At 38.6% G+C, this 13,405-nt stretch overlaps 1 protein-coding gene across 3 annotated transcripts in view; it reads right to left on the bottom strand.

Moving 5' to 3' along the window:
• RABGAP1L (RAB GTPase activating protein 1 like) overlaps positions 1-13,405 on the bottom strand; it is a 553,255-nt gene that overhangs the window by 356,179 nt on the left and 183,671 nt on the right. For all 3 annotated transcript variants that reach the window (XM_054037867.1, XM_054037869.1, XM_054037868.1), the window contains exons 12-13: positions 11,535-11,628; positions 5,401-5,551 (exon numbers count right to left, since the gene is read on the bottom strand). In XM_054037867.1, coding sequence (XP_053893842.1) covers positions 5,401-5,551; positions 11,535-11,628 — 245 coding nt within the window. The remainder of the gene's footprint in view (positions 1-5,400; positions 5,552-11,534; positions 11,629-13,405) is intronic.

The raw sequence follows: 13,405 nt of genomic DNA, 5'->3' as shown, positions 1-13,405 counted from the left end.
CTTTATGAAACTAAAGAGAGTGGGGCAAGATCTATTGTCATGGGTCTCTACCTAGAAACACCATGCCACCAGCCCACTTCCATTTAAACGTAAAGGCTGTTAGCTCAACTACCACAGCAGACCTTAAGGGTTGCAGTATCATGCAAGCAAAGAAGCAGTCTACAAGGCAGCCAGCATTCAGCAGGTCACATCCAGAAACAAAATGTAAGCTTCTTGATACACAGTGGCATGTGCAAAGGTTGTTCCATTGTGCAGGTACATAGAAAGGCTACCTCCATGCACCCCATCCCTTTCCACCCATTTAAAAGCTAGTCACAATGTGGCAGACTGCACGGCAGCAATCCAATCTAGAAGTGACTAAGACATGCAGTAGTATAGCACAGTCTACATTCAAAAGGAAAAAGTTACAACCTTCTAACAAAGTACAGTTAGAAAAAAGTACTCTCAGTGAGCTAATTACAGAAGTTGTGCTGAGCTTCTTGGGTGGTATGAAATGTGCTTTTTTCACTGTTGGTCTGCCAGCATTACAGGTGTGTGTCAGATTTCTACCAGGCATTTTGTTCTTAGATTGGGTCTGTGGTGTACTGCAATGCCGTGTGCTGGCCAAAACCATTGGAATAGTGGGAGGCACTTACACTTAACTGCCGGTGCACCTGCATTCATTTTGTGCGTAGCTCTTAGGGATCCGGTGCCTTTGAGTCTGGGCCACCATCCAAGGTGCCAACAACCTGTATTTTACTTATGTTGCACCAGTCAGGTCTAGACCTTCTTGGATTGCTTGTGGGGGGGGAGGTGTGTAATTCTGGACTTTGTTCCCTTGTAATTCAATATCTGTCTTGCTTCTTTTACTCCCACATTTCTTTCCTTCAATTCAGGGAAATTTGGCAGTCACTGTTACAAAGTACTGATATGTGCACATAGTGTTTTGAGTACTCTCTAGTGGTATTTCTAATTACAATACTACTTAGTACAAGAAATGTCTTGTTGGACATTATCCAGAATATTTCACAGGAAGTTGAGTGTTTCTGTGTCTAGAAAGTGGAGAAACAATAAAGCATAGTGGATTCTTAGGACAAGATAGATTTGAAGTTCCTATCCTCTTCTGTAGATAAGCTTGATAAGTTTATTGAGGGGATAGTATGATGGGAGTGCCTACAAAGGCACGTGGCCCATCTGTCACTGCTATTACCAAACAATTTAAATGGCTAGAGATGGGACACTATACAGGGAGGGCTCTGAGTTACTACAGTGAATTCTTGCCCACGTGTCTGGCTGGTGGGTCTCCCCTACATGTTCAGGGTCTAACTGATTGCCATATTTGGAGTTGGAAGAAGTCCCCCCCCCCCCCCCCCGGGTCAGACTGGCAGAGACCCTGAGGGGTTTTCACCTTCCTCTGCAGTGTGGAGCATGAGTCACTTGCTGGTTTGAACTAGAGTAAATGGTGGATTCTCAGTAACCTGAAATCTTTAAACCATGATTTGAGGAGCTCAGTAACCCAGCCAGAGGTTAGGGGTCTATTATAGGAGTGGGTGGGTGAAGTTCTGTGGCCTGTGATGTGCAGGAGGTCAGACTAGATGCTCATGATGGTCCTTTCTGGCCTTAAAGTCTACGAGTCAACACTTCTATCTGCAAATTCAGCAACAGACAAGGAACCAAGAGAAACCCTACACTCAGAACCTTAGCAACAAAAAGGCAAACAAATTCCTTCATTCAAGGAACCTCATGCAATCTTTGTTTTCCCTCCCACTGTTCTTCCTTGTCTGCCAACATTACCTCTGTCTTCCCTAAGCTGAGTCACTGCCAAGTAGCTCTCATTAAAGCCTCTATCTTGACCAGAAACTGGAAAAGCTGATAGACTGTGAAGTCTGGGTCTGATGTAGTAAGACCACAGTGCTAGGTATCATATGTATACTAAAGGCACTGCAGCTCATAGTACTTAACTATCTCCCATAACAGCCTCAGATACGTGTTGAGTAAGAGGCATGACAGATTAGAATCTGGAGTACTGCACATGAGTGTGTCCACTGTGCTAAATGAAGGGAGGGGAGGGGGTATTTCCCTTTTATGGACATCCCAGCCAGCAGCTATGAAATCCCTCCTAGTAGCTGTTCCCTAATTGCTCTACCTGTAAAGGGTTAAAAAGTCTCACTGCTATGCATAGGTAAAAGGAAGTGAGTGGGCACCTGGCCAAAAGAGCCAAGGGGAAGCTAGAACTTTTTAAAATTGAAACAAGACACCCCTTTTGTCGGTCTGTTGTTGTTCTCCTGGGGAGAGGTGGACAGGACAGCAGTTATACCGTAAGAAGCTTGGACGAGGTATGAAAAAATCATCAGTATTATATCTAGAAACTACTCATTTAAAACTCCAGATATGTAAGTAGATCAAGAAATGTCTAGGCAGATGTGATTAGGTTTATCCCTTTTATTTCGTTATGGCTTGTGGATTCCTCTGTGCTAACCCCAGGTGCTTTTGTTTTGCTTGTAATATTTAAGCTGGATCTCAAGAAAGCTATTCTTGATGCTTAATCCTTGTAGTTGCCCTTTTAAGATCTAGCAATAGCCTGAGTTCCTAGATGTATTTTCTTTCTTTTTTTTATTAATAAAATTTACCTTTATTTAGAACAGAATTGGTTTTTTTTTTTTTCAGCTCTTCCCCAGAGGGAGAGTGAAAGGGCTTGAGGGTACCCCACAGGAAGGAATTCCCAAGTGTGCTACACAAGTGCTCTCAAAGGGGTTCTGCACTTGGGTGGTGGCAGCATCTACCAATCCAACGTCAGAGAAAAGCTGTAACCTTGGGAGTTTAATATAAGCCTGGAGTGGCCAGTATTAATTATTAGAATCCTTGCGGACCCCCACCTTCCCCACTCGAAGTGCCAGAGTGAGGAATTAGTCTTAACATCCACAGATAAGCAATTGTCAAAATTTTTTGGTCCTGTCAGAGAAAAAAGCATGAGGCTGGTTCAACTACCCATGCCAGGGTCCACAAATGTCCATGTTAACAGTGTCTTGTGATCAAAGACTAACGATGGATCCAAAAGAATGAGCACAGACCCTTGATCTTCAGTCACCAGAAGATGATCATCCTACACTGCAACCTCCATACCATAAAAAGGCCTAAAATAAGGGTCCCCAGATGTCTTGACACTCTAGATATTATCTGAGCTGCTTTGCCACAGCCTACTCAATAAACCTCCCTTAAAAAGAGAGATTGTAGACAAGACTGTAATTAAGATTCTCTGTATCAAAAAAGTCTAACAACTGCTTCTTTAAAAAATGCTAAAAAGGCATCATTGACAATTCCTACTAACAGCTGAATTTCTCTCCATTCACCTTTACCAGCCAAGATAATCATGAGTACAAGTTAACGTCTCAGGTTGTGCCCCAGCACATTGAGAATGGACACAAGTGATACTTCCTGAAACGCTAACGGAAAAGTCTTCGTATTTTTCTCTCCCTCCCATCATCTACCCCAGGCACAGTTACACCACATAGGACTAACGAAAAGCTTGCTACAGCCAATTTTAAACATAAGCCTTTGAATGACAAGCCCCCCTCAGAACAATCTGAAACACAGGATGTTAAAACAACACAAATTGTATAGACTTTGTTAATACCTACTAGATCCCATAAGGTTTTTAGGTTCTCACTGATAGAATAAGACCTCACTAGGACAGGCATGAGGGCCAGTGAAAGATATACGCAAAATCATGAACATTTAAAGTGAAAATAACATCTTCACTGGAAAAAAAAATCCACTTAATCTCATTTCACTAACCATTTTATCCATCATATGCCAAATTATATAGTTGCCAGCATCTGTATATTCATAGTTGATGGGGCAAAGTTCATGCCTCCAGAGAAAAAGATTTCCATTCAGCAAAAGTGAGTTTGCAAAAATTTCATATCGAACGTTAGATGCAATTGTCCCTTAATAATCTCGAAAAATATAAGCCACCTAGAAATCCTTAGATTCTACTAGTTCATGAAAAGCCTAAATTGCAACTACATATTTTTGTAAGGCAGCAGTTTGAAGATCAGAGTCATATAGAAAAGTAATCAATTTTTTACCCCACAATAAACAGCTTCCCCATTGTTAGAATGGAGGGGAAGAATAACAATGAATGGATTTGATGCAGCACACAACAAAATGGTGGTCTCACAATGGCTCCCAGAGAAAACTGTGTCCAAATCACACAAAACATTATCAACTGACTCTCCTGCTGGCAAGGCTAAATAAGCTATGAAGACCAAACTCCTCTCTCAATTCCAGGAGCAACTTTCTCACCTTAAAATCCTAGCTGACTGGTCAGATTAAAAGGTACAAGCAGCAACAGGATAAGACAGAGTTCCATCTCTCTAATGTCTCTACTTGAGACTTGTGAGGGCACCAGATACTAAAATGATGGCACCCTAAGTATGCTACTAATTACTACTAGTATAGTAGTCAGGATTGAGTCATACTGGGAGGACATTGTGAGGAAGTTTGCATTGCCATTGCCCATGCTGTGTGTTTTCTGTGGACAGAAAATTTCAGTCTCTGGGGCTATAAATCCAGTACATTTTACAAGCACTATGTAAAACTGGAGTCATTATTTGCTTCCATCACACTCATCTTTGTGGCTATTGTTTTAAATCAGATAAAATAACAGTGATATGTGTTTTAGAAACATAAGATAGATAAATCTTATAGAGCAGAATGACTAGTCTGAAAATGCACAGAAGCTTTGTAACTTTACACTAATGATTCTCAAACTGTGGTCCATGTTCATCAGTAGTCTAGGAAGCCTTTCCTGATAATCTGCAAAAACTATTAGGACACCCAAGCAGCAGACGCATTGGGATGTGGTATGGGGAGGTGATACATGAGAGGCTATTCCGCTCACAGAGTGGTCCATAGAATGAAAAGTTTGCAGAACCACTGCTCCAGATTACTAATGATGCTATGCACTGGAAACCATGTGATGAGAAGAGGAGCCAAGTCTCTTCATACTTTTTAATATTCTTATATAAAAAAGCCTTTGCCAAGATCATATTCTTTCAATAAAGAGGAAAAATTAAAATACACAGCAATTGGAGGCTGATGCTAACAAACAATAAATCTTAAATAAGACCCAACACTTTAAAAACACGGTGATGCAGTGCTTGTTATGAAGGCAAGCAGAAAGTTAAATGTCAAGCATTACTATGGATATAGGTCATTGGTTTCTATTGTTAATTAATGCCATCCAGCAGCTACCCACAGCAGGGGGTAAAGTGTGTTCATCACCATTTCAATTACTTTTTTTTTTTTTTTTTTTTTTTTAAAACATAAACAGTTCTGCACACATGTCACTTTGCAGCCACACAAAACTGAGGTTCTATATAGTTTATTCTAGAAAACAAAAGCATCCATAATTTTTACCTTTGTGATGAGAATCCTGTATTTGTCCAACATGGCCTGGTTGTCATGGCATCCTGCTAGCAACTGCCAAACCTCTGCCCTTAGTGCCTCTGGAACACCACTCTTCACCAGTGTAGACAGTCCTTTTGGTCGCACAGCAAGGTTATTGTGCCTGAGAAAACAAATTAAGTGTTTACCTCTCCTATATGAGGAGACAAAAACATCCAGTATGAGAAATACATGGAAAGTTTTCGGAGTGCGTTGTTCCAAAAAGTACAGTCACTACTAATTCAAACCATAAATATTTGTTTCCTAGCTCATATTTGCAAGTACTTCTCAGGTTACTAGCAAAACTGCCACAAGAATTCATATCAGGATCGGTGACAACATTTGCTGAATACACAAAATCAAAATTTGCTCATTACCCAAAAGGTCAAAATTAGAGAGGTTTAATCAAGACTAGAAATGTAAGAACTGAAGAGGGAACAAAGCTAGTCAATGGAGAACACATTGATAAATGAAATTCATTGCTAGCAAGTGCAACAATTTGTAGCGGACAGAACAATTTGACTATTCATACACATAGGTGAGCTCAAAATTAACTAACTATTAAGGAAAAAGGCGTAGTCATTATGGAAGTTCACTTAAAACATCTGCTCAATGTACAGTTGCAGTTAAAAAAAAGCAAATAAAATACACTGGGCTTTAAAAAAAGAGGCATTGAGAATATTTTAATACTATTGTTATGGAGGCACTAGTTACAGCTCCACAGTTAAAGCTGAGTTGAGTTTGGCTTGTAAAGCAGGGATTCAACCTCTTTGTTATGTATGAAGAGTATACAGTATTTCCACCAAATTACAGCACTTCCTCTGAGTACTGAATTAATTTTCCTAAGAATTTACAAGTAAATCCATTAATTAATTCGTTAAAATTAATTAAAAATAGGTATTTTTAAAATTAATTTAGCACTTCTCTATTAGACTTCTTGTCCACTGCTTCTCCACCTAGTCCCACTCCCTGTGTAGAAGATGGAAAAGATTCATGCATGGCTGGGACATATGTTTTTTAAAAATTAACACATAATTAATCTGTGGAACTCACTTCAAAAATTGAGGGAAAGGGGCTAGTAGAATTTAAAAAGGATTACATAATGATAACAACAACAAACTTTTTTTTAATCAATGTTACAAATAATAATCATGGTTTTCCATAATAAATAGAAACAAGACAGACTTCTGTCTCTAACTTAACTACTTTGAGATATTCTCCAAAGAAGCCTTTCTTTCTTGTACTCAATTGGAAAACAAACGTGTTTTCAATGACTAGTCATAAACATGAATGTTTTCTGTTTTGTTGAAAATTAAAAGTCTTGGTTCAGGACAGGTAATTCAAACTCCACCACTCCAGTCAGGCAAACAAAAGACATAACTGTCCCCTTCCAACTTTGTATCATGTTTTATAGTGGGTCGCCTGTGACTAATGGATTTCTCATAGGAGGAGAAGCTGTTATCCAACAGAAATATTTTAAATGCTAGATATTTTAAGCATCTTCAAAGTAAAGAAATTTCTATTCAGGAGCAAATAAGTGGGTGTGAATTGAATCTGAAACACAAAGTTACACACACAGTGAGCATGAACTAGTTAGCAAGATATCCATATCCATGAGAAAGTAGTTCAAGATTTGTTTGGTAATTATTTATATAGTGCCATTGCTATGTACAGACAAGTAAGAAAACAAACTCCCTGTCCCCCATAGACTTTATAATTTAATTTAAACTGAAAGTGAAACCACCACCAACCAGGCAAATGGTAAGAAGGGAACAAAAGAAAAAAGAATTGAATACTACTGTCATAAAACCAAACAAATAACTATGCCCCCAACATACACAAAGTTTAAACAGTCTAAAATGGGGTAAAGAAGTTCATCAGTCCTGAAGCAATAATTCCATAAGATACATGCTGTACTTTCGAGTGTGCTTTCCACACCTGCACATTTAACTACAATTGCTTTTTATTTGTTAGGTAATTTACAGAAATCACAGCAGACAATTTTTCTTTGTAAGTAAACATAAAGGCCTACTTAATTCTGAGCCTTTTAACATGTAGATAAATCCAACAAATAGCCAAGAGAGCTGAATACTGTACTCCATGTATTATTACCATCATATATTTCCAACTTCCAAGCATGTTAGAGCACTGCATGCACAGGATCATAATGGATTTGTTACATAAATACTCAAGTACATGAACTTTACTGCACAGATAGCACTCCTCTTGATAGTAATAGTATTAGATAATTCAGTTTATGTTATAAAATAACCATGCAGTCAAGCAAAACTCTGTACCTTTACAATTAGCAACTCTTCAGGTATCTGAGTGTCTGTCTGGGAAATAGTTTAAACTATTAATATTCCTTGCTGTCCATTTTACTGTAGAAAATAAATACGCATGCTTTTTACTTTCTCTACTGCCAGATGACCCTCTGCCATCTGTTTGGCTGTGGAAACAGCGTTTTTTATTAAAAAAAAAAAAAAACACAAAGCTTTGCTTATCTTCATCACATACACAGTTTGGCATTTGGAAAGGACTAGGTCTCTCATGGCTGCTGGTGGATTCACATCTTTAATTTCTTATGAAGTGCATTTATTATCTTGGCTACACTTCAGCAGTTATTTAATAGGTCAAAGAACAAATACAGGATATTATCAGAGAAGCCAAGACCATATGATTATGGCCTGGGAGGACATAACAGAAGAACAATAAAAAGTTACAGTTGCTATAAATATTTCTGGTTAAAGACTACTAAGTATGGCCATTATCTACGCACACATCAGAAGCTATTATCCACATCTTTTTGAGAATTCAGCTGGTTATGACAGAAGTTCAGCTCAGAAAAATAGACCTCATTCTAAGGATGTCCTATATTGTGACTTATTAAATAAATGAGAAGACAGTCCCCTATCTTCCATTTGTGTTTTTTTTTCCTGCTTATCTTGTTTTGATTTCTAGTTACAGTATATGCATTATCTTTTAGGAAAAATCTCTATGACAGAATACATCTATGCAATTTTTCTGTCATATCAGTCCACTAGTTTACAATAACATTAAATGACAGGTAGCAATTAACATGCAAGAAGTTTTTATCTCCAAAAAGTCAGTGCACCAATTCTCAAAACAGAAATGTTAATTTCTTACGAAGGCATGTATCTTCTTTCAGCATATGCTGTAGTGTTTGGCACGTTGGAGGAACTTATTTTATTTGATCTATTTTTAATTTTCAAACTGTTACATTTCTGATCAACTGTTTAGTGCTATACTTTTCAAAAAATCCTGGAAAGACTAAACTATTCCTCAAAAGTTTAAATACTGAACAGGCCAAATTCATCTCTGACATAACATCAGTGGAGTTGCACTAAAGCTGAATTTGGCCAAGCATGTTTTAGGTTTAATCCATTTCCTCCTATCCCTCATTAATGCAAGCCTGGATTAAAGCTATCTGGGGTTCCAGACACATCTCCTAGTCCCCTCCCCATCTGACGTGGTGGTAGTAGCAAAGACCATCCACACAGGAATCATCTCGTAGGGCAGTGGACAGCCTACCCATTCTCCTCTTTGGGAGAACTTATACAGTAAACCCAATTTATACTTATACAGTATGCCCAAACCCATCTCTCTACATCTGAACATGCTGGGGTCAGCACAAGACCAGCAATGCCCCAGCCCCACCCAAGCTCCACAGAGGTCTCAATGTAGAGGGGTCCCTTCTACCACCCCAGCAGAAGGCCCTGTAGAGCAGTGGTTCTCAACCAGGAGTACACATACCCCTGGTGGTACGCAGAGATCTTGCAAGGGACACTCAACACATCTAGATCAGTTTCTCAACTTGGGGGTTGTGAATCACAGCGGGGTTGCAGGATGGGTTTAGAGGGGTCACAAGTGTGGGGCTGATGTTAGGGGGTGGCAAGCAGGGCAATTTTCCAGGGCCCCATGCCACAGGGGGCCCCAGGAAGCTAAGTTACATGCTTCAGCCTTGGGCGTCGGGGTTTTAGCTTCAGCTCTGCCACCCGAGGCTCTGGCTTCAGACAAGGCTCACAAGTGAAAAACAGGCTCAAGTATCATACTGAAAGGTAAGTACAATATTTATATTCCAATTGATTTATTTGATAATTATATGGTAAAAATGAGAAAGTAAGCAATTTTTCAATAACAGGGTGCTGTGACACTTTTGTATTTTTACGTCTGATTTTGTCAGCAAGTAGTTTTTAAGTGAGGTGAAACTTGAGACTTGAAACTTGACAAATCAGACTCCTGAAATGGGTACAGTAGTCTGGAAAGATTGAGCACCACTGCTGTAGAAGATGGCTCCTGCTGCCACCACCTGGACAGAGGGCTCTGCTGGGTTAATAGTAGCAGAAGGTCCCCACAGAAAGTCCTCAGATAAACTAGCAGACAGGGGCCTGCAGCTGCTGATCTTCAAGCTGGCTGAGGTCCTTCCCCTCCTAGGTTAACCACTCATACTTTGCATATGAAAACTGGGGATGGAAAAGTGCTTTGCATTCCAATCTGATTTTAACGATTGAGTGAGTGTGGAAGCTAAATCCCACAGCAGATCCATTCCAACCCCCTTCCTCCAATTACATTTTACTAAAATTTTAAATCCTTAAATGAAAGTTGGGTTTAACTCTGCAGTGGGACAATTTAGCAGAACAATCACAATCTTATTATTGTAACCCTACCACCATATTAGCACCCAAAGAGTGCTAGGTACTTTACAGAAAAATAAAATACCCACTGCTCTAAAGATCCTACATTTTAATAGTAGACTTGATTCAATGGGTGAAAGCAACAAACAATCGAGGCAAGATAAGGAATAGAGTCACAAATAATAAGGGAATGAGGATAATCTGGTTTGGCGCATGCATATTTTGCTAGTTCCACAATACACACACACTGATTTTGTTCTAATCTATTTCCCATTTAGCTCTGAAGTCCCAAAATTCACATTCCATCCATTCAGGCACTATCCATGTAGCTACTTGATTCCATGTTTATGTTTATTTTCACAAGCATAGGCAGTACCCACTATAGTTATTTGCAAAACAGTTTCTATTACAACCTTCAATTTGCAGATGCTCATAACTTTCAACCTCCACATTATGGCCTAAAATTTTCTATGCTTGGTCTTCATCTCAACAGGATTTTATTTTAATCTGGGCAAAACTCTTCTGGACATTTTTGAGTTGTGAAAAGGTGAAATGAAGATGTTTGAAAAAAAGTTGCAACCTGTTTTCTAGGTATTTGAGAATTTCTAAGATATTTCACCAAATTCTACCTTTTCACCATGCCTTTCATGTATCCTAGATTGCCTTCCTTTGAAGGCATTTGTTCACCTGAGAAGACTAAGCTCTTCAAACATGTAAGACCTCAATTTTAATTTTTCTAGCCTTGTGTAAATATGCATTTGAATGTTAACTTGAAATTGAGAATTTTGCCAAAATTGATCAAATTTGGTCAAATTTAATTTTGTCTAAGCAAGGCAATTTGAAGTCTGTTACATGATTTAAAAACAAAACACACCTCTGATTGGCATCTGAGAAAACAGATCAGTGTCCCCTTGGGATACTGTCATGTATAGGATCGACAGACAGAATCAATACCAATGAAACCATAATTCACAACATGTAACATCATAAGAAGGAAAGATTTGGGAATGGACAAATCTAGGACAAATGAATAAATCAGGCTATAAAGATAAGCATTTAAACAGGATGAGAGCGGGGAAAGCATGAAATGAACCATTTTTAACACCAAGATTGAGGAGAATAATTAGTCCAATAAACCTCTGAAAATGTAGTAACACAGGGACCAAGGCTTTCATGGAAGCACTGGGAGAGAGATCCCCAGAATAACCACCAATTAAAAATACAAGTGCTAATCCTTTATGCTCTGAGTTTAAATACATGTTTGCATATGGAGCATCTCTACTTTTTAATCATAACTAAAATGTTTGGAGTTTTCTTAAATGGAGAAAGAAAATTTAAAATGTAAGCTGAAGGAATTTTAGGCCTTATACTGTTTTATGAGCCGTTATCTGCTCTTCTGAAGGGTGAAAAGGTTCAGTATTTAAAAATCTAAATGAGAAAGTTAATATTTACCATCTCCCCAGTAATTCTCCCCAGGAATACAAGACCTTCTCAGGACAATCCTTAGACACATCACCAGTACCACTTGAGAGTTCGTTATCACTCTCTGCAAAGAAACAAAAACATGCACAGATTTACCAAAGAGCTAACAGATTACAGAATAACAATTTTTTCTGACAAAAAAAAAAAACAGTTATATGAGACTACACAAAAAAAGATAGAAAACACAAATGAATATGGAAAGCTTGAGGATTTGTGCAGACAAGTGTGGGATGAAATTTAAGATGCAGAAGTTGAAAATTAACACATTTAGGAAAGAATACACAACAGACATAGATTAGGGAACTATTATCTAGAAAGGCATTATGTGAAGATATTCGGTGGCAATCAGTGATACATTAAATAAGAGTACTCAGTGCTATACTACTGCCAAATACAAGCCAATTCCATTTCCAGGTTTTATATACAGAGAAATTTCCCTTCAAGTAGAGCAGATTATATTAGTCCTTTACATTGCACCACACCTAGGATACCATGCACAGTTCTTGCCTCAGAAACTCTGATCACACTCCACAGTGATGAAATTGTATCTTACTGAAAGAGATCCACAGAAGAGCAGCAAAAGTGATATCATGACTTGGAAGCTGAAGTCATATGGAAAGTTAGAAGTGAAGAGGCAATAATCTCAGAAGTGTTAAGGATAAGTGGCTTTAATGGAGAGTTAGATACAGAGATAAAATGGGTCGGATGAGCCTGTGAATCAGAAATTATGCTGAAGGTAAAATTTTCTGAACAGCTTAAGTGAGTTAGGAGTCTAAGTCCCATTTTCAAACGTCATGGGAGAAACTGACCAGCACAGCTATTTTGGTATAATTTAGCTATAACAGAATAACTCCCCCATATGGACACTATTCTGGAATTACATCACTTGTTTTCTGGAATAGATCTATGCAGGGAGTTATTCCAAAATAGCTATTGCTAAAACAGTTATTCCAGAATTGCTATTTCCTTGTGGAGACAAGCCCCAAATCTCACTGAGTTCAGGTTCCTAAATCACTTCTGAAAATGGGATTTCACTATTGAAAAGTGTACTCTAAACGGTCATATGCTTTGCTAGCTGTCATATATATCTACCGCCCAGAGGTTGTTTCTGAAGCTTTTCCCCCCACACCCAAACCTCAAGTGTGGGCTGTTTCACAGAGGGAAGTTTAATGAGTAGAGAGAGCACTCTTTCTAGAAAAGCTCATGATTAAAGACTAGATTCATCTCATAGGGTATTGGCTGGCACAACTGAAAAGGGAATGGGCTAAATGTCACAAAGTGTTCCCTCTCAGGTGCAAGACTGAGTGGGGTTACATGTGTTTTATGTACTGGGAAACAATGTGACCACAACCATTATATGGGAAGACAGTAACTCATTTAGTTGGGTTGACCTAATCCTCCATTCAATCAGGATAATCTGGGGAGTCTATGAAATAATCTTGGAGGTTTTTTTGAGTCACATGAACTTGGTGAAGATTCTGCTCAAGCTGTGGAAGGACTGGTCCAAGAGCTTTTGGGGCAAGATACCTACCACAAAATCCCCTCTGTCTCACACTGAAACATTTCACATTGCTCTCACCTGAATCCATCTAATATGCAGAGTGTTATTGATGAATTTATGGCTAAGGTGGGGCCAAACTAGACTGCCAAAAGAAGTTATGAGATCTGATATATATGAACTACAAAGAGGACCCACCATCACCAAAAATAAACACAGATACAAAGTACGACCTGTCACCATCTATGCAAACTTTTTCCTGGTCCCAATCACTGAAACCACAGATTTCTGATTATATGTTTACTAGTAATTTTAGGTCTTTAAACAAAATCTTAAAAGCAAA

Source organism: Malaclemys terrapin, chromosome 8, assembly GCF_027887155.1.
Source record: "Malaclemys terrapin pileata isolate rMalTer1 chromosome 8, rMalTer1.hap1, whole genome shotgun sequence".
Taxonomy (NCBI): Eukaryota; Metazoa; Chordata; order Testudines; family Emydidae; genus Malaclemys; species Malaclemys terrapin.
Note: the sequence above shows the minus strand (reverse complement) of the source record. Positions and strands in the feature narration are given on the sequence as shown.